Genomic DNA, 23,999 nt, shown 5'->3' with positions numbered 1-23,999 from the left:
TATATTTAGTTTTGTCAGATGGTGTTGACAAAGTTCTGGGTGAAGCCCAGTAAAAATTTAACTTTTAAAACAATGTTTCCACTGGGAGCCTGCAGCTGACGTCTTTACATTTCCTAAACATTATTTGTCATATTTGAATACATAAGCTTAAGGAATAATTATATTGTTTTTTTGTTGTTTTTTAACTCATTTTGTCCCTTAACTCAAGAATTACTAATTAAATTTTCAATTTTAGGACGGATGGTCTGACACGACCTTTTAGACTCATCAGGCTTTTTCTCTGTTCATTTTATGATTGGAAAGAAAAACAGGAAGCACGTCGAGCGACTTTGATTCCCTGATGTTAGAGCGGCTCCTTCCATCGCTGCAGGATCCCAGCTGTCAGCTGCTGGATGGAAAACACATGTTACAGATCCATCTTTGAAGCTAACGCTAACTGACAGCAGCAACAGGTTCCCTAGAGCGTCACTGAGGGGCTGCATGCAGCTGCAGACACGAAACCTGCAAACCGGCATCCAGTCCTGCACCATGACAGCGGTCAGTGGTTCGACTCACCGACTGGAATATATACTATTATGGGATGTAGAAACCATTTATAATGAGAGAACAATGATTAGTCCAGTCCAGCATCATTGACGCAGATGGAAAAAATATGCATAGTAAAGGAAAAAGTTCTAAGTTCATGAAAAGAAAAGTAAATGAAAAATCAGAAAAAAAAACAATTTTAAGAAAATAAAGAAAAAAAAGTAAAAAAAAAAACTAAAAAAAATAAAATGAAAGAAAAGAGGAAAAGAGAGGAAAAAAGAACAAAGTTTATGAAAAGAAAAGAAACAAAAAAGCTTAAAAAAACAAGTAAAAGTAAAATGTAAGAAAAAATATATTTTACAAAACGAAAAATTAAAGGAAAATGGAAAAAAGAAAAATGATAAAAGGGAAAATATAAATTACAGAAAGAGTCAGAGGCTCACAGTGTGCCGTTCTTGAATTGCAGTCAGGGCCACACAAAATGTATCCAACGGCCACAAATGGCCCCCGAGCTGCACTTTGGACATCCTCTTACTATTAAGTATAATTATTCATATATTTGTACAAGTTTAATCTGAGTTTTTCTGGAGCAACATCACGCTTTTGTGTTTTTGTAACTTTCCTAACTAAAAGTTAAATAGTTTCCTTCCTGCTCGTTCCGCTGTGATGCCAAGATGGCTTCCGTTTGGTTTTGAATCCCCGAACTGAAGGCCGCGCTCCGGATCAGCTTGTTTTACGCACAGCGAATGGTTTCGGCCCTGGAGCTCTGAATAAGCCCACACAGGTTCATTTCTAAAGCAGAGCTGATGATTCATTCAGCCTTTTCTCCGTGAAGCAGAAACGGCACGCTGCACGTTTTCTGAAGAAAAGAAAACAAATTGAGTGACGAGCAGGCGGCGAGGAGTCAAGGACTTCCTCTCAGGTACGCAGGAGAAACTCAGACTCACTCTGAACCACTCAGTGTCTCTCAGAACGTTTTATTTCCCATGCATAGTTTGGACAAGAGTGTAGTGGAGCTGAAAAAAAATATATAAAAAATATTGAAATAAAAGTGTTTGACATTCGATGTGATTTTCTCCATTATAGACAAAGTAATCATTACAAAAAAACATGTTGAATTAAGTAAAAAGTAAAATCTTTGAAAAAGTCCTTCAAGGTGAGCGATGACGCATTCAGGCCGGGAAAAAGTGCTGCGTAACATAAATACGTTAGGAAAAAAAAAGTAGCTAAATCTAAAAACATTCAGCACATTTTGACACAGTGCAACAAACTGGGGCTGAGTTCAACTGGGCGCTCGGTTCCCTCAGCGGTGTCAGAGCTGCGGAGCACAGCGGGCGACGAACCGCATGAAAACAGTTCAAACACGCAAGAAACCCTACCAACCACTTCTGTCTGCCTTTGGAATAAGATAAAACTAACTTACAAGAAACTTCAGCCAAATAAGAGTCAATAATTATTAAAAAGTTCTTGTCCACTGGCAGATTATAACAAAACATTTTCCTCTTGTTATAAGTGAAATCATCTGCCAGTAGAAAAAGTAGGAATTATTGGCTCAAAACAAGCTACTGTATCTTCTGAACATTTACTTATAAGTTAGTTTTGTCTTATTTCAAATGCCTGAAGATATCTGCATTATAAACTAGACAAAAATACTTGGCAACATTTATGTTTTTGCAGTGAATGTTTGTCTTCCTGTCACTGTGGCAACCGATTGAGTTTCATGCTGCAGGAAACACAAGCAGCTAAAAACTGAAGGAGAATTTAGGAACTTCTACTCTGATAAAACTTTAGTAGCACGTTCCAGAAATCAGAGATCTGAATATTTTATATATAAACAACACAAACAGGATTTACTAAGAGGACCTGGAAATGGATGGAGACCAAACCACAATGCATCAAAACCTACTTCCTGTCATGAAGCGCTCTGAGCATGCCCAGAAAATCCACCAATTAGTCGTATTATAAATTTAAACTGAAGAGCAATTATTAGACTCTATAATCCACTTTAATACGATTTCAGTTGTTCATGGTTTTTAATCGCTATTTTATTTATTGTTTTTGGTTGTTTTGTTTATTTTCTGGGAGAGAGTTAGCATGTCTTCCAGCTCCACTGTGTGTCTTTTGCTAAATTAATGTTTATGTTTAAGATTGCAAACTTTAATTATTATTATCATCATCAATATTTTACTTAAATTACCTCAAAAGAATGATGTTATTTATTGCAATAATTTCTGCAACCATTTATAGTTCAGTGAAGTTTGTTACTGTGACAGGCCTAATTGTGCATTTAGGAGTTGCGTGCTCGACACCAATTTGTGCTATTTGCATGAAAAAGAGCAAAATGGAATTACAAAAATAAATTTGCTTAATTGAAAGGGAAAAAAAAACTTAAGACAGCAGCATTTTGTGAAGAGGCAGTCACAGTTGGAAAAGTGGCAGTCACTAGAGGGCGCACTCTGTCCGGTTTGGATTACACTGTAAAAATAACAATGGCCAAAAAATTTGCATAAAACTTAAATCAGGATATTATAAAAACTGAAAGACATATCAAAAAGCCAAATCTTAAGAAGACAGACTGACATCTTTTAACTTGTTTAGAAGCTGATTGGACTTTCTAAGTTGATGTAGTAAACTGTCAAAAAGCACAAAGTATTTCTGAATTTGGCAGAATTTTTAAGGTTTTACATTCATTTCAATGGGGCAGAATTAAAATACTGGTTCCACAGACAGAAAATGTCTTGTTTAATGGTTTATAAGTTGTTTCAGTCAACATTAAGGAATTATTGACCTAAAACAAGCTCCCATGTCTTTCTGAAAAGTTATTTCAAGTTTACACTCAAACTTAGACCAAATAACTTGGTAGGATTTTGTGTTTTTCAGCGTCATGGTAAGATCATGCCACAGATCTATAGAGTGATGAAATGTCTCTCTGACATGAAAAATGGTGATGACACCGAGTTGTGGCATGCTAAGAGCGCAGCAGGTCAAGTTTCCAACCATGTCCAGAAGATTGTTTAGGTTCAAAACAGAGTAGCAAGGACTTCATCCAGTGTGAAAGTTATTAAAGAATCCTTCATTATGTCTCATTTCCAGGTTAAATCTGGTCAAACTGGTAGTTTTATTGCCTAAACCTCCCAGTCAGAAACCCTGACTGGGTCACAGACTTGGTCTCACATGATCAACCTGCAGAAAACCTATTATTAACCGTTATGCCTCGGTATTGTACGGTACGGGTCAGTGCGATTTGGTATGATATTTAGTCTATTTCAATTATAAAAGCGGGACATTTGACTGACCTGAACCATTTCTGGGCTCCATTTAGTTCTAGGTCCATAATGGTACGATGAGGGTGGAGCGACTGCCGTCACAACAGTCCAGACTGCAAAAACACCAAATCTTACCAAGTATTTTGGTCTTGTTTCTAGTGTAAATGTCTTAATGTCACATAAGACAAAATTAACTTACAAGTAACTTTTCAGGAAGACACAGGAGCTTGTTTTAAGTCCTTAATCTTGATGAAAATGTTCTTGTTCCCATTGTCATATTATTTTATGCTGCTAAGCATAAAATTGGGATTTTCCCATGTCAATTTCTGAGTTTGAAAAATAAAAGAATTACTAGAAAGATTAATCTGAGAAATATGTTAGAAAAAACATGAACATATTTAAGTTTAGCAGTAAAAATCTCTGATTTTTGGAATTTTTCTGAGTTTCAAAAGTAAAAAATTCCAGATTTTTCAGCTAAGAAATTTGTGTTTTTTCTAGAAATTTTCTGAAATTAATCTAAAAATTTCTGAGTTGTTTCTAACAAATGCTTGACTTTTTGGGGCTCAGGAATTTACTTGTCTTTTCCAGAAAACTTCTGAATGTTTTGGTGGAACCACGTTTTTTCTATCTACAAAATGTCAATGTTATGGTGCAAATATCTTGAAATAAGACCAAAATAACTTACAAGTAACTTTTCAGCAATTATAGGAGCTGGTTTTAGATAAATAAGTCCTTAAAAGTGATTAAGAAACTAGTTCCACTGGCAGAATATTTCACTTATAACAAGAGATTTTCAGTCTCATCAACATTAATAACTTATTTACTTAAAACAAGCTCCTCCATCTCGCTGAAAAGTTACTTGTGAGTTAGTTTTGCCTTATTTCTAGTGTGTTAAGATACTAGAAGCTAGACCAAAAATACTTGGTGAGATTTCAACAAACACCTACTGTAACAGAGAGGGGACAAACCAAACCAACAGCATTTAGCAGTAGTTCTAACTTAGCCACTAGGTGGCACTAAATCCCACATAATGGACCTTTAAATCAGCAGCAAAAAATAGTTTGCTTTATTAACTTCTTAATTTTGACGGTTTTCAGGCTGCTTATGTGTCTGATCAGATCAAATCCGAAATGTTGGAAGAATAAATAGTATTCTGAGGGAACATGAGGTTAAAATGAGTTTAGTTTTTTCAGGCCTGGGGTCCGTGAAGCGTTAAGTGCCAGCCTATCAGACTGAGTGATGATGTGACAGATCGTCCCCACTGCGTCCTGATGCGTCCTTTCCAAATCAAAAAGTATTCACAGTTTGAGCTAACACTGTCCTGCTGCATGGGAACATGTGGCGTAAACACAATGTTGTGCCTTCATCACCGGGTAAAAACTACTTTAACCTGAAACCCGCAGGGCTTCATCATCATCTTCAACAATCAGCGAGCCGCTGCGATCTAATCGAACATCTAATCAGCAACAAGCAGAGACGAAAAAAATAAAAATGAACACAAACCTCACCACCAGCTAACAAAACGCTAACGTGATAATAACAAAGCTCAGTGTGATCCCAGTGATTACTGTGAGAAGATATTACATATCTACACTTAGAGAAGTCACTTCAGCACACCTGATCCAAACACGGCCTTCGAACAGTATGAAAAAATATACAAATAAAAAATACAAATACTCTCAGACAACAGGTAGGTAGTTTTCCGTCGACGTGAAATCAGTGAGGACTCAAAGATAAATATTTCACATTTCTTTTCTCCCTTGCTCTTTGAAAAAAAAATAAAAACAATGTTGCGCGTATGAAAAGAAAGCGTCCATCCTTCGGTAAATTAGTAACACGGTGATCTCTGCTTCTCCCACCCAGAAAAAAACTAACAAAAAAAGAGCCAGTGTTGAAACAAAAGCATCATAGATTTCTGTTTTTCAGACATCATACAATATGCACAGAGAATAAAAACATTAACAACGATCGAGTCTGTTTGAAATATCCCTCCGTTCAGGTCGGAAAGGTGAAGAGGACGTGTCTCAGCTCTTAGTGTGTGAAAACTGACCCATTTGGAGAGGAAACCACTGAGTTCGTAACACCACCTGCAGAGGATGGGACGTAACAGTCATCCGTGTTGGTTCCTCCAGCAGGGGGCGCCTCACTGCGTTCAATCCACTCAGAAAGACACAGGAGAAGGGGAAGAAGAGAGATTACAGAGCTCACTTGACATGTTCAGCGCTGTGGGAGGAGCAGTAGTATTTCTTGTGAGCTATGAACGTGGAGAGGCTGCTGAACTTGATGTTGCACAGCCGGCAGAAGCGGGAGTTACCGTTCTGAACCGGAGAGATTACCGCCGTTTTGGGTCCGGCGATGGGATTGGATGCCGTGCTCTCGGGAAGGTGGACGGGCGCCACCTTCTCCCGCGGAGCTTCAGGCACGGGTGAGACAGTCAGAGAGGGGGCGCGGGGCGGAGACACGGGGAGGGGTGAGGCAGAAGAAGGCGATCCTCCCCCAGCTGATGGGCTGCCGTTCACCTGCGGGGACGCAGGGGAAGCGGCGCCGCTGCAGGTCTGTCCGTTAACGCTGTCTCTGTGGACTCGGGAGGCCATCTTGGCCTGGTATGTGGGGGTGGTGGCTCCGGTGACCCCATCCCTGGGACTGAGGCTTGGGCTGCGGCTGACCGCCCTGCTGGGCCGCGGCGGAGTCTCCGGTGGAGGCTGAACAGTTAAGACCAGCCCATGGGTGGTCTTGAAGTGCTCCACCAGGTCGCAGGTGATGGGCCGGTTTGGACAGTACGGGCAGACCGCTAGGGAGGAACTGGCAGCCGCTCCTTTAGCTCCGGCTCCTGGAGTGGCTGCGAGCGTTGCATGCGAGGGAGATGCAGCACCAGAAGCGGGTAAGGCAGAGGGGCGAGGGCTGGGGGACGCCCCTTGACCCTGGGCGACCCACTCAGCAGGCAAAGCTTTAGCCTCAGCAGGATGGAGGAGGTCCAGCCGCTCCTGTTGGGGTCTGCTCTTAGGGGAAGTGGAGGCTGACCTCTTGAGCCTGTGAAGCTGCTCCAGGGTGTGTGGCTGCAGAGTGGTGGCTGGGCAGTAGTAGGTCTTATGGGCCAGGTAGTTCTCAATGCTGTTGAAGCTGATGCTGCAGGCGGTGCACTTGTGGTAATCGGTAAGAGGAAGCGCCGGGAGAATACTGCCGCCACTGTTGTGCCGAGGAGTCTCCCTCAAACGAGGTCTCTTGCTCAGGTCTATGGGGCCGTCTCCTTCAGGGCTGGAGCCACCCACACCGCCGGGAGAGACTTCCTGCTTCACCACCAAACCCAGAACGGAGGGAGAGGGAGCAGAAGCCCCGGAGGTGGTGGCAGCAGCAGCGGCATTAGCTAGCGCCTCTGTTCGAGCCATGTGGATCTCATACATCTTTTTCCTCTTGCGAGTGCGGATGGGCTGAGGAAGGAAGGCCGCGGTGCTGGAGGTCTTGGACATGTGGGTGGCCCGCTGGTTGGATGGGTCATGGCGAGACGCACAGTAGAACCGTTTATGAATGGTGTAGTTGTCATGACGGCTGAAGCGGATGTTGCAGGCCTCGCAGAAGGTTTTGTTAGGGTCGTCTTCCATGTCCTCTGTAGAACCGCTGGCAGGACTTTGACTGCCTTCGCTTGCCCTTCCTCCTCCACCACCTTCACCCTCTGAAGAAGACGACACTCCTTCTTTCCCTGCAGGAGTTTCTGTCTTTACCTCAACCAGCCTCTTAGATTCTGCCACTCCGGTTCCTGCAGGAGGCTCAGAGTTCGTTGGAGAGACGGACGCGGCTCTGCTTGATGCACCAATCTGAGGAGACGAGCTGGGAAGTCCGCCAGAAGCTGCTGGCGCAGAGACTCCGGACCCTGAGGCCGAGCTTGCGCCCTCTCCCTGGTGTCTGCTGGAGCAGTAAAGCCTTTTATGTGCATAGTAGTTGTTGATGTTATTGAAGGTGATGTCACACTCAAAGCAGGTGGCTCCTTTCTGGGGTGGAGTGGCAGTGGCTGCAGCTGCAGTCGCGGTAGGTCCGGAGGTGAAGAAGGCAGCCGGGTTGCTCTGAACGACCGCCTGGCCTTGTTTCAGCCGACTGTGGACCATCTCGGACATCTTTGCCAGGATCTCTGATGCCTGTGGCAGGATGGCTGCTTCAGGGTTGAACATGTACTGGGGAAGGAAGATTGATCCTCCTGCGACGCCTGAACCTGTTCCTCCAACGTGGGCAGGACTGGAACCAGGTGTGGGACTGGTTGGTTCAGCCTTGACGGTTGGGTTAGGGGGACTCTTTGGAGAGTTCGATGTTTGACAGGAAGAGGACATAGTTGGCTCTTCCTTTGTCGTCTTTCGTACTTCTTGATCCGGATCCTCTCCACCGACACCCTCCTCCTCCCCATCCTCTTTCATCTCCATCTGCTGCTCCTCCGTCTCAGACTCTGACTGCGGCTCCTCCTTGATCTTCAGCTCTGAAGTCTGAGCATCAGGAGAACTGAAGTCTCGAGGTGTTGCTGATCCCCCGTTTGCTCCTGGACTTGATGAATCTGGTTTGGGAACACAGGCTAGTGGTTCCCTCTCATGTGGGGACAGTTGGGGCTGCTCGGCCGATGAGGGGGTGCTCTGGCGAGGAGTGGGGCTCCTTTCAGCCGGGACCCTGACCTCCAGGTGGGTCCGAACATGCTGCTGCAGCTGGGCGGGCGAGTCAGAGTTATGGCCGCAAACCTGACACTTGAGCACCACACCAGAGTCTCCGGGGCTTAGACCTGTCGATGATAGTGAGTGTTAATACAAACCCTAATGACAGAGACATAAAGTCTTGGTGGCTGCATTTACATTGACCATAAAATTATGCAAAATGGCATTACAAAAATAAATAGGATTAATGGAAACATGACAATTTTGCAAAACTGTAATGGAAACACTTTCCACATTATGCCAGATTGTATAAAACAGTAACGCTATTATTTATAGGCACTGGCCTCCTTGGACGATGAGCAGCTGGCTCTACCAGAGCTCTCACAGCATCACACAGTTCATCCAAAGTTCATTTGTCATTTAAATGTGTTGAGTCCATAGCTCTTCTGTAAATCTGCTGACTACAATTTCCCCAAAACACTGAGTACATGTAGCCACTCCTAAGTAAAGGGGGCTTATTGCTCCAACGCCCAAATGAGACGTCAACGTCTCCTCTAATGGCTGATAGGTGATGAACGCTAGCTCCATAGCTGAAATATGGATGTATGTCATGTAAATGTTTACATCCATGATTTTTAATGACATTGCGAGAGCAACGCCAGAGTTTCCCCAACAAAACTTGCTCAACCAGGTGGTAGAGATGCTGAGGCAGTCCGCCAGAGACCCATTGCGTTTTTATGTTAAAAAAATGTTAAAAGTTGACAGGAAATTGGTGATTACCCCCTCCCAGTTCAATGAATCAATTGTAAAACTAGCTTAATATATCTTTACTATCACTGTTACTGGTGTCTAAAAACCCTATTTAACATAATCAGTGTTTACCCTGCTGGGGAGGCAAGAAAAGTAACTGAAATTATGATAAAGTATTTTTTTTCCATATTATCAGAAATTGTAAAGGTTTTGCACACATTTGTAATGGAAACACGGCTATTGATATTTGGACGTACCGGTGGAGAGGGGCAGTTTAGGAAGGCCTGGTCCTGGAGAGTAGACCTCACTGCGAGATCCCGGCTGGCACACCATGTGGCTGGTGACCAGGTGGCTGTAGAGGATGTCCCTCGTGGTGGAGACGAAGCCGCAGCCGTGACAGACGCCGTTTAGTGTGTCTGTGTGGACCTTAAGATGGCGCTCACAGTTCGCTTTAGTGGTGAAGGCTGAAAGGCAGATGAGACAAACGAACGGACGCTCACCTGAGGAAAGAGACGGTGAAGGGAAAGTTAACCGCGTCCAACCGATCCGCCCACCCCACACGTCAAGAGACGTCTCTCACCACTGTGTGTGCGCATGTGGATCTCCAGAGAGCTGGCGCTGGGGCAGCTTTTGTTGCACTGTGGGAACGGGCAGATGCGCTCGTTGGGGTACGACTCTTTGGGCTTGTCTTGCGGGGGCGAAGAGGCCGCAGCCGGCTGCTTCTGCCGGCTGGCGCAGTAGTACATGAGGTGGGCCTGCAGGTTCCGCTCACTGCGGTACCAGATCCCACAGTCTTTGCACGGAAAAATATCCTCTGTTGACCAAGAAAAACAGACATTCAGAGAGAGAAGGAGTCGTGATTCAACTTTATTGATACTCTATAAATCCAAACCTTAACAAAAGGACAATGATGCATGATTGCTACAGACATTAATTATGTTCTATTATGTATTTTCAATCACCTATAATGACTTCCTACAGAGTAAAACTGCGTGAAGTGTCTCGTCTGCAAGCCTATTTCCTACAGAGTAACACTGCCATCTGGTGGCCATATTTAGCATTACAACATACGATGACGTTTTCCATAAATATTTAAGACTGAAGTGCAAAAAGTGAAAAACTGAAACACTCAGCATCTGGAAATGTGAGTCAAATGTTTTCTATTCAATGATGAAAAGTCTGTTAAAGTAAGGAGTTTCATTTATGAGAACAAAAACAACATGTTTACTTTCAGACGTTCTGCGTTGCTTTGCTGACATGATAATTTGCTCCAGTCTGTTGCAGTAGTATTTATTATTATTATTATTTATTATAGGTAAAGCTCTCTGTATTTTTGAGTTACCAACATGAAACTCAAACATGTTTGTATATTTAATACACTTAAAGGTTTAGAAACAACTGAAGAACATTCGACAGAAAAAGTTAGGTTGAAAACTGGACACATCCATCTTCATCCAACCATTTTCATTCATCCATCTTTTTTATCCATCCAAAAAAAAAAAAAAAAGCCAAAACCAAGGAAAACTCCTGCAAGTTTGGAAAAAATTATTGATTCATGTTACTTTAAAATATATTTTAAAAAGTATTTCTAAAGTTTCTGAATGATTAGAAACTTTTTTGAGGGACTCCTATCTCATATTCTTATCAGGTTACTCTCCATCTAACTTTAAATACTGCCTCAGCAGGTAGTGAGGCAGTACTCACTGTTGACCACGGCGGTCGCCAAGATGGCCGCCATGCCGGCCTGCTGGGGAAGCAGCTGGATGTCGGAGCGCAGCGCCGCCGGGTACAGAGGCTCCTCCTTCACCGCCGGCTGCAGTGGAGGAGACAGCTGGGCAGCCAGGGAGGAAGAGGAGGAAGAGGAAGAGGAAGGCGGAGGCGGCGTCAGAGAAGCTAGGAGCTTTCCACCGGCCCTGACCTCTCTGGTGACCTTACAGAACAGCTCCTCACCTGGAAGCCAGCAGATTTACACTCAGACTGACGGCCTGACGGATCTCTGCGGAGGCAGACGGCAGAGCGCTCACCTTGGCTGTAGATGCTGCAGTTGGCTGCCGAAGGGTCAGAGGTCAGAGGAAGGCGGTTAATCCAGCAGTCCGCCTGTTCACAGAGCAGAGTTAGCGCCGAGTTCTGCACACAAACAACAAGAACACGGTTCAGAAATCCAGAAAAACTGCAAAGTTTTCAATGAGATTGAACTGAAATATTCACATCCCCACGTCTGACACGATAACAAATGTTCCTGGACGATAAATTGTCCCATAATAAATGATAATATTGTTGTTTTGAGACTATTTTCAAGTAATTTAATAATAACACAATATTTATTTTTAAATTAACATGAGTAAAGGTTTGGATCTGGACACCATAGAAGAGAAATGGCGCCCCCTACTGGTAAAATAAAAAACTAACTTCAGATCTTAATCTGTGAGAATTACAAGAAAGAAAAAGAGATTAAACAAAATAAAGCAATAAACAGAAACAATTCCAGAAAATTCACCACCAGCTTTTAACTCATAAGATTAACTTTATGTTTGATTTTCCATCTTTTAATTTCTATTATCTGAACAACAGATCAGTTCTTTCTTCTCCTTTAAATCCAAAGTTTATCCGAAACCTTAAATCATCAATTAGTAGAAAAAATATATATATATAAAAAAATGAATGAATGAATAAATAAAGGCAGGGAGGTGGAAATGAATCAAGGAATGGTAGAAACATTGGTAAAGGAGTAAAATAAAGAATAAATGTAAAAGTTAAGATGAGAATAAAGATGGAAAAAAAGCTGTAAAGAAGGAATAAAACTAAAAATGGGGAAAAGGAAAGAAACGAAAGGAGGAATGTTGGAAATAACAAGGCAGCAAATGCAGGAATTAAAGCAAAACTAAATATGGAAATCAAGGCAAGACTCAAAATAAATGGAGGAATGAAGGAATAAATGCAGAAATGAAGGCAAGATTAACAGAATTAATCTGACAATTAAGGAAATAAATGAAAAAAGTCTGTTGAAGTTTTTGTAAAAATCTGAGAAAAAGTTGAATAAAACAACTAAATGTTACGTTAAAATAAAAGCTAAAAGCTGAACATTTTGAGTATTTTATGCTCATCTGATCATTTAATCCCATCACATCTGATTCGATTGATTGTGAATTATTTCAGAACCAGCCTGTTGGTCCAAAGTGTGGCTGTACAAGTTTGAGGTCCTTTTCCAGATTTGTAAAATTAAAATATTACACATTGATTCGTTTCTTAGCAGCGAAAAAGAAAATAATTCACAATAAAATAATTTTGCATTTTTTAACTGAATAAATAAAGTAAAATGTGGCTCCTTGGTGCTTTCAACTCGTTCATTTTGGCCCAAGTTAACACCTGAGCACAGATAGGAAATGCTGCAGGAGGTATCACTCTGTCTGTAAACGTGCACCTCGCTCAGCCTCTTAATGAACGCTGGGAATAATCAAACAACTCCATCCTTTGTATGTTTCAAGTGTCTCCGCTCTGCTTGAACTGGGCAGCTTTACAGCCTGCCGTCCTGCACATTATCCCCGGCATTAACGACGCCGATCTGGGAACGAACAGCGGCTGCACCGCCGGCATTAAACAGCCTGAAAGAGCCTGCAGAGAGCCGCTGATGACGATTACGGTCAGAAGGAAATGAGCGCAGCTCTGGCCGGACAAAGAGGCAGAGAAAATAAAAAAAGAGAGAGATAAAAGAAGGAGAGAGAGGATCTGATGAGGCGGCCATTCAGCCGGCGGCGTTAATAAGATCCAGAGCGGATATGCTCAACAAAGAGGCTGGACATGCAGATTCTGTGGAGGTATGAGGGGAGCACAAACACACTCCGTTATCCTCCAGGTAAAAATCTGATCCAGAAATAACAATCAAATCAATACAGCCAAACACAACACAATCGGGTTTTAAAATCTGTTCGATTCATCCTGGAACAAAACGCTAATAAAACCCAAACACACTTTCCTGACAAACTCCCAGCTGCGAAGCGAACATTTCCCCGTTTACGAGCTCAGACTCACAAAACAAAACAAAACACAACAAAACAAAACACACAAACTTCTGATTCACAAACATTTACATAAAATCTTACATTTACAATTAGACCAACCAATTAGCCTAGAAGTCAAGATTTCTTGTTGTAACTAACAATCAGGTAAAAAACTGCCACGTTCTCCAGATTTTCCATTTAACCACTTTAGCCTTTTTTTCTTTTACAATACTAGAAATACATGAAATGCTTAAGTAAAAAAAAAAAAAAAAGAACAAAAAAAAAACATCTTATTACTTAAAATGCAACAGCTTTAGGGATCATTTGTGTTGTTCTTTCAGCAAGTGGCTTTTTTGAGTCTCCAGTTAATTATAAAGTTTGTTTCCACTTTGTAACAGCAGCTCAAAGTGGAGCTGCAGTATCGTCCTTTCTCCACCAGGAGGAGACATTCACACAGATTTGATCATAACACAGAAAGGTCAGAGTTGATGTGAAAGTTGAACATTCTTGTAATAATGTAAACAAATTATTTCAGTAAAAAAAAACTTTCTCCACATATAATCTGATAAAGTAAATCCTGTAAGGTTCAACTGTAAAAGGCATTTATTGCATAAAAATCTAAAAAAGCTGTCATGATCTGGCTGCAAATCCACAATAAAATACCAATTTTTCTAAATATCAATCATAATTAAGCAGAGAACAGGAGATTAGGAAGAATTTTATATTTGAGCTTCACAATGACTCCAAACACACAACCAAACAACAAAAAATGACTTAAGGAGATAAAAATTAGATAAAATTGTAAGTTTTGGTTGATCTAAATTGAATCCAGAGATTTCTTCAGATTCAGACACATTTATAGAGGAAGAAAGTCAAGATGTGAGATGTTGAGTTAAAAATGTGACAAAGTCAACCAGGTAACATTTCAGGTGTAAATTAAGCAACAGGGTGGAAATGTTCATGTGTTTGTGGAAAATTGAACAAATCTGCTGTTTAAAGTGTTTCATGTTTCTGAGCTTGTCACATTAAGGCTGAACAGAAACCCAACAGGGCTGCGACTGGCGATTATTTCCTCCACAAATCTCCAAAAGCAATGATTAAAACAATCCATTCCAAAGAAAACACTCGTTAACTTTGGCTCCATAAAGATTAAACAGATTTTTCTAATAATAAAAAAAATAATAATAGTAATTGGTTTATTAAATGTTGGAGCTTTAATTATCAGATTACCTCAGCAGGACGTGAAGCAGCGTTTTAATTTGTTCAGACTGAAAATCAGTTTCTGGCCTGATAAATAAATTAAAATGTTCAATGTTCACTGATTGTTTGGCTCTAAAAGATTTTGATTTAAAAATGTTTTCTGACACAGAAACGTTCAGCTGCTGAGATCAAAGAGAGACGGAAAAAACAGAAACAATCTGAGAGGATTCAGTGAAACAGATGATACAGGATGGATGGATGGATGGATGGATGTTGGTTGGATGGATGGATGTTGGTTGGATGTTGGTTGGATGGTTCCCCATGCTGCTGCTGCTGCTGAATCTGGTCTGTTCTGTTAGTCAACCCTCTTTAGTGCTGAAGTTTCTGTGAACCTGTGAACTTCAGGAAGTTGTTTTCATCTCCAGGCTGTCGCTGTTTTTCAGTTTCCCTCCCTGAGGCGAAGCCTGAGGAGCTGAGCCAATCCTGGTACCAGCGGCCAGGGGTGAGAGCCGGGATCGGATCAGAACCAGGCGGGAATAAATCCTCTGTTTGATGCTTCCAGCCTCAATCAGCTGCTAACACTCTGCACATTTCTCCACACATTCCCTGATTCACGGTTCCCCGTCATCACCAGGCGGACCTGAGGTGGAGCCGGCGGCGGGAAGAGGACATCTGGGAGGAAGCCGAGCAGAGCACGGATCGCGTTTCAGGGAAGATGCAGCGCAGATGTGGAGATACGGCTGCTTTTGTTTTAATTTGAAACCCAACGCTGGAGCCGTCTGAGCTCTAAGTACCGTTAACTCAGACTAATTCATTACGGAAGCAGCTCCGGAATGCTCCAAGAGAGAAAACCCCAAAACATCACGCCTGATTGTCTAAACTGCTCTCCCAATGGTCAAACTGGTCCTGGTACCAATCACACTGGTCCTGGTACCAATCACACTGGTCCTGGTACCAAACCAACTGGTCCTGGTACCAATCACACTGGTCCTGATCCCAAACCAACTGGTCCTGATACTAATCACACTGGTCCTGATACCAATCACACTGGTCCTGATACCAATCACACTGGTCCTGGTACCAATCACACTGGTCCTGGTACCAATCACACTGGTCCTGATCAGTTGCTGCTGAAAAGGTTAATCATATTTTTGGCTCCTTCAGAAGAAGAAAAACAAAATTTCACCAAATGTTTTTGCTTTTTCTGGCCTGCGGGTCACTGCATGTAAATTTTCTGAAGTTTTTGGTCTGGAAAATTTCTGAAACATCAAGTTTTTTTCTAGCTTTTCAAATTCAGAAATTTCTTGGGGTTTTTCCAAGAAAATATCTGATTTTTTCGGCGGAAATGTATTTTCTATCTGCAGATGACTCTAATACACCACAGAACTTTAATACCAGACTTGGCATCTTGTTTTCAGTCAGTAATTCCTTAATATTGATGAAAATGTACTGATTACACTGGCAAATTATTTCACTTATAACATGGAAAAATGTTTTTTCTTGGTGGAAAGATTGAATTATCTGGTAATAAAGTTATAAAATATTATCTGATAATAAAATGTTCTCTAAAACCAGACAATCTGAGGCCTCTTTTGTGCTAAATGAGTGTAGTAATGAACCTAGAAATTGATGTTTCTTTACATATTTTGAAGCGTTTTCTGTGTTTGTGGGGATTAACGCTCTTCGGGATGGAAAAGTTTATTTGTTCTATAAACTGAACCTGAAACACTTGGTCAGGTTTTGAGTTTTTGCAGTGTTCTCCACCACCTGAACCATCCGTTGGCTCTCCATCTATCAGCTGGATGTCTCCCCCCCGGCGGAGCTTCATCTTGGTTGAGAGCGCCGCCTTAAGCCCCCATCAGCCAGTGGAGAGTCTTTGAGCCGCAGTCTAAGCCCCGCGCCTGGACCCCGGTCCCCTCATGAATATTAACGAGCCCCGAGCCCCGGCTTTAATCTGCCTGATCCCCCGCACTGCTGCCGCCGCCACGATAGCGAATCTAATTATTTGGTCTGATATTAACCGCCCTCCTCCTCTTCCTCCCTGCACGCTGTGCTGCTGCTGCACAAACACACAGCGGCTGAACTCCAGAGCTACCTTCTTCCCCTCAACTCGCGTCACGTATAACAATCACCCCCCCCAGTGCAGCCTGCAACGCCCTCTCCTTATCGGACTGGAAAACGCCCTCCTTCCAGATAAAACCTGAATGCAAATGATGGCAGCTGATTTTTCATTTTCTCCCTCCGTTCGCCTCATTCAGCGACGGGATGAACCGCCGCTGACGGTGACGATGAAGAGGAAAAACACAAAATCTCACCAAGTATTTTTGGTCTAGTTTCTAGAACATTAGTACATTTGAAAATTGACTAAATTAACTTTTCAGAAAGACGAGTTTATTTTAAGAAAATAATTCCTTAATATTGATTGAAAAGTTCACTTATAACAAAACACTTTATAAAGAAAATAATCTGCCAATGGAACCAGAATTTTTCATCAATATTAAGACATTACAGAAACAAGACTATATTCTTGCTGAGAAGTTACTTGTAAGTTAGTTTTGTTTCATTTCAGGAACACTAAGACATTTACACTAATACAAAGGTGTATTTATTGCCACTGTAGATAGAAAAATCTAGTAAGTATTTGCTGAAAACTCTGAAATTTTCTATAAATTTTCTAGAAAAAACAAGGATATTTCTGAGTTTCAAAAGTCAAAAATTTACTGTAAAAAAATCTCAGAAATTTTAAGATTAATCGTAGAACTTTTCTAAAAAGAAAAGTCCAAAAGTTTCGACTTTGAAACTCAGAAAATGTAAAATTTTGAACATTTTTGACTTTTTTCTCGCAAATTTTTGACTTCTCAAATTCAGGAATAAACATGGGAAACATTGTTATAAGTGAAATAATCTGATAGTTGAACTAGTACTTCCTCATCAATACTAAAGAACTATTGATTTAAAACCAGCTGCTACATCCTGCTGAACAGTTACTTTTAAGTTAACTTTGCCTTCTTTGACATTTGCACTAGAAACTGGACCAGAAATACGTGGTCAGACTTTGTGTTTTTGCAGTGAACTTTCTGAGGGCTGAGCAGGTTAAGACTTCTCGCTAGCAGCTGTCAACGGCTGCAGTGGGGAATAAGAGATGTTTGTTTATGCAAATCACCGAACACATCTGGCTCACTGCTGCAAACCGTCTAACATGGTTTACTGCGGGATGACCTGCGGGTCACTGCATGTAAAACATGCAGATCAATCATCTATGAGAAGACAGCTGGACTCTCACACAGTGAAGTTTGTAACGCTAACACGGCTGCTTTCTAATGCAACTGTAAAAGAAATACAGGTTTTCTCATCTGAATCACTCAAGAGTCATAATAATGGATTGAGATGATTAAGAGTGAATTCACACCAGCTTTGTTTAGTCCGCTTTAATCAAACATTCATTTATCTAGAAAGTCTGGTTCGGTTGTGGACGTGTGAACGGATTAAAACAGCGAACTCTGGTGCGCCTACAAACCTCGGTCTCGGTTCGGTTGAAATGAACTCCACTCCGGTTTGAAGCGGTCTAACAGGAAGCAAAGTACAGAGCAGGGGATTCTGGGTAAATACAACCAAAACAACCACGTTAGCTTAGCAGCACCGCAAGGAATGGCTCGCCTTCTTTTGCCAGGACAAAAGAGAAACCTTATGAACGCTAAAATCTGACGCCACGTCATTTCTGGGCGTTGCGCTCAGTGTGTTTTTCAGAGGTTTTCATGTCGTTTCTGTGGTTCTCGGTGCAGCGCCCCCACAGGCGAGGAGGGGAACAGGTTTTTCAAAGAGTTTGGATCATTTGTGAACCACAGCACTGAAAATTTAACAAATGTTGCAACTTTGGTCCCCAATCAAACAGAATCTACCGGACTGTCAGTGGGAAAAACAAGCTAAAACTATCATGAGCTGAAGCCTGAACACAGTGGAAAAGCTGTAGAATCATGAAATATGAAAAGCAGAAAATCCTCAGACTCTCATGGGGATGATCTCCTTGGCTTCACTCTGAGCTTCAGGTCGCTTCATCCACTTCAAGCTGTGGGACAATATGAAGCAACGCAGGTCAGTGAGGAGTCAGAAAAATAAGACATCTGGTCCACCTGTGCCAGCTGTCAGATTCTCACAGCTCGTTCCAGAAGCGCAGAGTTTTGCCCCCTCCTCTCCTGAATTAAATTGACCTGGATGGAATTTAATAAGCCGCTCCGCTGACCTTTTCAACCATCTTTCATTCATTCACTCATTCCATCGTCCAGCTCATCCTCTTCCTCCCTTCTCCTCTTTCACGGCCTTCCTCTTCTTCATGCATCTCTTTTCTTTCTTAATCTTTGATTCGCTTCCTCTCGCCAACTCTCATTCCATCATCCCATCTCTCCCTCCATGTCTCTTATTCTATCTGTACAGGAAATGGCTTTCTTTCCCCCGCAGTCCGGCGGGTTGGAGGGCTGCACTCACTGTCCCAAACAAAGAGGTCACTGTGTGAATCCTCCAAAAACACAAAGGAGAAAAGGAAGGCAGATAAACATCTGAAACCTACTCTCATCCGCTCCGCCGATACAAACACACTTTTTACCTCCGTTACACACACAGCATCTCTTTGCACTGCAAAAACAGAAAATATTACCAAGTATTTTTATCTAGTTTCTTGTGCAAATATTTTACTATACTATGCGGTTTTGTCTTATACTTGAAATAAGACAAAACTAACTTTTTTTTTATTTTTATTTTTTAGAATTTTTCTTGTCTTTCAAGGAAATTTATAGAACATTTCTGAATTTTTTGGTGGAAATAAAATAGTTTTTTATCTGTAATGCCCCTAACACACCATCATAGTAGTGTGAATACTTTAGTTAATAATTCCTTAATATTAATGAAAACATCCTTGTTCCAATGGCAGATAATTTCACTTATAACATGGGAAAAAATGTATTGTTATAAGTGAAATAATCTGCCAATGGAACTTTTTCAGCAACATTAAATAACTGTTGAGTTAAAACAAGCGCCTATATCTTGCTGAAAGGTTACTTGTAAATGAGTTTCGTCTAATTTCAAGTGTACTAAGATGTTTGCACCAGAAACTAGACTAAAATACTTGGTACTACTTTGTATTTTTGCAGTGTGACATTTTTGATGCTCTCACCTCCCCTGGCAGTTCAGTTTGGGGTGAATTAGAGCAGCTTTATTCCCCTGCCGGCTGCACATCTGTGCACCTCAGAGAAGAAGAAAAGATGGAGCCGGATTGATGAGCTGCATGCAAATGACATGTAAAAGTATAAAACTGCGATACTTAAAACGGGGGCTGAGATAAGAGATTTGAAAATGAGGCACTCTTGGAAAGCGGGCTCCTGAACTGCTGGAGATGAAGCTCAGAGATACGACGGATAGAGGTTTTCCCTCTACTTCCACCTCCTCCTCCTTCGTCCTCCTCCTCTTCCTCCGCCCTGCAGGAGCTGCTGCAGATGACAGCCAGATGCAGATAGCAGCCAGTCACTGCAGCTGAGTGATGAGCACCTCCTCTTCTGTGTTTCTCCTCTTCCCATCACATTTTTCTTTTCCTCTGCCAGGTTTGGCTTCTGTTAATGAACCTTCTTCTCCGCTCCCGGGTTTCACTCCATCAGAGTTTTATCTTTTTTTTCTGTTTCTATCAGGGAGATGAGATTCTCTGGACTGGTGGGATGAACCATCAAAACACAAAATCTTACCAAGTATTTTTGGTCTAGTTTCTAGTGTAAATAACTTATTACACTTTAAATGAGAAAACTAACTTACAAGGAACTTTTCAGCAAGATACAGAAGCTCATTTAAGAAAATAATTTTTAATATTATACGCTTTAATGAGAAAGTTTCACTGGCAGATTATTTCACTTAGAACATGGGTAAAACTTTAGTTATAAGTGAAATAACCTGCCAGTGGATCTGGTACTTTATAAAAATCAATATTAAGGAATTATTAACTTAAAACAAACTCATATTTCTTGCTGAAAAACTTTTCTTTATTAACTAGACGTGGTAAAATTTTGTGTTTTTGCAGCGAGGCTCTGGATCTACAGGTTGAACACTGCAAAAACACAAATTAATATCAAGTATTTTTGGTTTAGTTTCCTGTGTAAATACCTTTGTACAATTCTAATGAGTCAAAACTAACTTATAAGCAACTTTTTAGCAAGAAATAGCTTGTTTTAAGTCAATAATACTGTATTGCTGATAAAAAAATATAGTAAGTATATCACTTATAGCATTGCAAAAAGTATCTCGTATTTAGTGAAATAATCTGTCAGTGAAACTAGTACTTTTTAAATAAATATTAAATAATTATTGACTGAAAACAAGCTATTTCTTGCTGAAATTTTACTTATCTGTCAGTTTTGCCTCATTAAAAGTGTACTAAGATATTTGCACCAGAAATTAAACCCAAAATACTTGGCAAGATTTTTGTGTTTTTGCAGTGTAGCAAAGTACAACTTCTTTCATGTACCTGTACTTAAATAGATTTAATAATGGGCACTTTCAACTTTTACTCCAGCACATTTTACATTAAGCAGCTATAAACAAGTTGCCCTTCAAAAATTATTATAAATCAGAACGGAAATAACTGAGCTCAGTTTAATTTATCATGTGATTAATCGATTAACTGTGACACGTTTGTACAGTTTTATCTTAGTTACTGCTCTGAGTGTGCTGTTCTTTCAGCAAATTTACTTTTTTGTTACTCTGTATATACTCTGATTAAATGATTGCTTTGTTAGTTGAAAATTGTTTCAATAACTGATTAATCATGATTAATTCAATTAATTGTTTCAGTAATATTCAGAAATAACCTTCCATTCCTACCCAGACTGATGAACAGCAACAGTTGCTTCTCTAAGGACATTTCTGATGTCTTCCCAACCTACAGAAAGCTGCCAAAACTTCCCAATGAACCAGATCAGCTTTGGGATAATAATATCACTGTTGAATCTGTTGAGTGTTTTCTACATTTAAATGATTTTAGAAGCTTCTTTGGTCATTTCCCAACACACAAAACCCTAGAATATGTTTTTCCCCGTCACAATTTCTCTACAAAGTCTTTCTCCAGCACTCCAGATCCCCTTTAATGTTCCTCGTGTTTGACGTTCTTCTGGGGGGCATCGCAGAAGGTGCTTCAGCGCTCACCGTAATCATCGATTTGTCATCTTCTGAAGGAGCACCGTTTTAATTAACATTCTAATTTGATGGGCGGAGGAACGAGGGAAACAGAGAGGCAGAGAAACACTGTTGATGAGTCCAGATAAACTCGAAAGATCAGGATCAGGATGTAAACAAACCGACTCGGAGTCGGTGAGGAAAGAAGAGGAGGAGGAGACGACGATCACCTTCACTCGTCCTTCCGGGGAGGGGGAAGTGGAGGAATCGACGAGGAGAAGAGACTAACCAAAAAGTGTTTGAAAAGCCGTGGGTGGCGCGCCTTATCGCCCCAGTTCTCCTGGAGAGATTATTGGGGGATTAGTGCGAACGCTTGTTTCTAAAACATGATGAAAAGACGTTCGGTGCGTGATAACGCTTTGAACTCCACTACTCCGCTCCTTCTAGGATCGAGCCTTCAGGCCGCCTTTCCACGAAAGACAGGATAGGGGTGGGGTGAGCTGCCGGCTGCAGAACAATGCAGAGATGTCGCTCCTTTTGTCAGCCTGGACATCAGTCCGACAGATGCAACAAACTCCAGATTAGACAATCCCCCCACTTTCAAGAACGTCTTTCATCTAAGCTCAAAATTTCAAACGATCCTCAAACTTCAGGCCAATCACGCGCAGCCGCATTATCAGTTAATTACAGCGGGATCCAATCAGAGGGAGAGCAGATATAATATCAGATTTGTTGCAAGCGATCCAATCGGAGGAGCAGCTGCTTGGCGCCGGGTTGCCATGGGAGGCTCGCTGACGAGGACCTGGCGGTTCACTGAACCAAAAACCGGGAGGAATCAGCAGCCAGCCGATCAGTCCATCAGTAAACATCATTATACCCTGTTCTAAAGTCCAACAGCCATATCAGCCAGAATATATTTAAATAGATAAATGGTTTTATGCCTCTTTCTCAAGAGATGCAAATGGCAGGATTTCCATATGACACAGGCCAGTTAACACGGAGCTAATCTAATGAAGGAGATCTGACAGAGGGAGAGCGCGGCGGCCGGATCTCATCTGCCGCCAACACACGATCAAAAGGCAACTCCTCATTGGTCCAAATCGACCGTCAGCACTCTGCAAGGGTCTGCTGGGATCAATGGGAGCCAACAGGCTGCAGCAGGACCAGGACGGTCTGCTGAGGCAGAACGTCAGAGGTTACAGGTGGCAGGTTTCCACCCACGTTGGAGCTAAATTCACACCAAATCCATTTCCAGGATTAGAGGACTAATGTCTCAGCAAGATCTAGAGAAACTCAACCATGTGTTTATCTTTAGTCGCATTGATTACTGCAAAATCAATAATCCTTCAGCTGCTGCTGATCCAGAACGCTGCTGCTGGTGTTCTGACTAAAACCAGGAAGATAGAGCGCATCACCCAGTTCTATACTCCTTCCACTGGATGAGATGGCATTCCTCGAGTTAGCAACAAATCCAGGAGCTCCCTCATTTGGCGACCCCAAACTCAACGTTTACACTCACACATGAAAATGGCTGCAGACAGATGTGCAATTATACAACTGTGCATCTTTGAAAAGCAGAAGTGGAACCTCCTACGCAACCAACAAGAATGCAGCAAGTGGTTTCTGGATGGCAAGTCAACAACAAAACACTTGACTTTTCCAGCAGCTGTTGTGCAGCTATAAAACCAGCTGACTAATCATACTGGAGCTCAGCTTGGGTTGCTAGGTAACGGGCGGAACTTTGCTGTGGTTGCTAGGTAACGGAGCAGTGCCTGTTGAATGTGACTGGGTTTTTTAAACCGTTACATTTCCAGACACAAAAATCTTTAATTTATTGCCATTTTCTAAGCACTTGGGACATTTTTTTAAAAAGCAGTTTAGATCCAAATGGAAGAGTAAAAACATTCAAATTGTGACTTTTGCACAATAGATCCCCTTTAAAGAGACTGTGCCATCATATTTTGTGAGATCATTTCCATCAGCTGCATTTTTGAGGAAAAAATAAAAAATAAACCTGCCCTTTCAATTAAGGAATGGAAGAGATGGTTCATCCCAAAACACATGAAGCGTTGGGGATGAGTCGGCCCTGACCCCGGCTGACCCCAGAGGGAGGGGACGGGGCGGACGTGGAGTGACAGTGGGGAGAAACACAGGAGGAATGTGAGATTACAGCCACTATCTCCTGCAGATACCGAAGGCTCCTTCAGCGCAAGGATGGGAGAGCGAAAATGGTTTTTAACAGTCAGGATGGGACGCTTTCCATGTGAATAAAAACGCCTGAACAGACAGAAAAAGGAGGAGAGGAAGGGAAGAACAAAAGGTGATGGGTTAGAAACTCACACACACACACACACACACACACACACACACACACACACACTGATCTATCTGTACACTCAGAGGCGCACTGATAATAAATGAAATCTTAGAAATGAGAGCCTATCAAGCAGGAATCAATCACTGGGGTTTGTTGTCCAGGAGGA

The 23,999-nt window shown here is 41.7% G+C and overlaps 1 protein-coding gene across 2 annotated transcripts in view; it reads right to left on the bottom strand.

The window, feature by feature from the left end:
- Window positions 1–4,269: 4,269 nt before the first annotated feature.
- Window positions 4,270–23,999, bottom strand: part of zfpm1 (zinc finger protein, FOG family member 1) — a 103,287-nt gene continuing 83,557 nt past the window's right edge. Inside the window, exons 5-9 of one of the 2 annotated variants that reach the window (XM_015030509.1) lie at window positions 11,194–11,296; window positions 10,874–11,119; window positions 9,750–9,983; window positions 9,427–9,669; window positions 4,270–8,547 (exon numbers count right to left, since the gene is read on the bottom strand). In XM_015030509.1, coding sequence (XP_014885995.1) covers window positions 5,996–8,547; window positions 9,427–9,669; window positions 9,750–9,983; window positions 10,874–11,119; window positions 11,194–11,296 — 3,378 coding nt within the window. In that variant the 3' untranslated portion in view covers window positions 4,270–5,995. The remainder of the gene's footprint in view (window positions 8,548–9,426; window positions 9,670–9,749; window positions 9,984–10,873; window positions 11,120–11,193; window positions 11,297–23,999) is intronic. The other variant, XM_015030510.1, reaches the window with a different exon arrangement.

This window comes from Poecilia latipinna, unplaced genomic scaffold, assembly GCF_001443285.1.
Source record: "Poecilia latipinna isolate Pla-1442-1.1 unplaced genomic scaffold, P_latipinna-1.0 Scaffold184, whole genome shotgun sequence".
In the NCBI taxonomy this organism is placed as follows: Eukaryota; Metazoa; Chordata; class Actinopteri; order Cyprinodontiformes; family Poeciliidae; genus Poecilia; species Poecilia latipinna.
The sequence above is the reverse complement of the archived record's forward strand: the minus strand, read 5'-3'. Positions and strand labels throughout refer to the sequence as shown.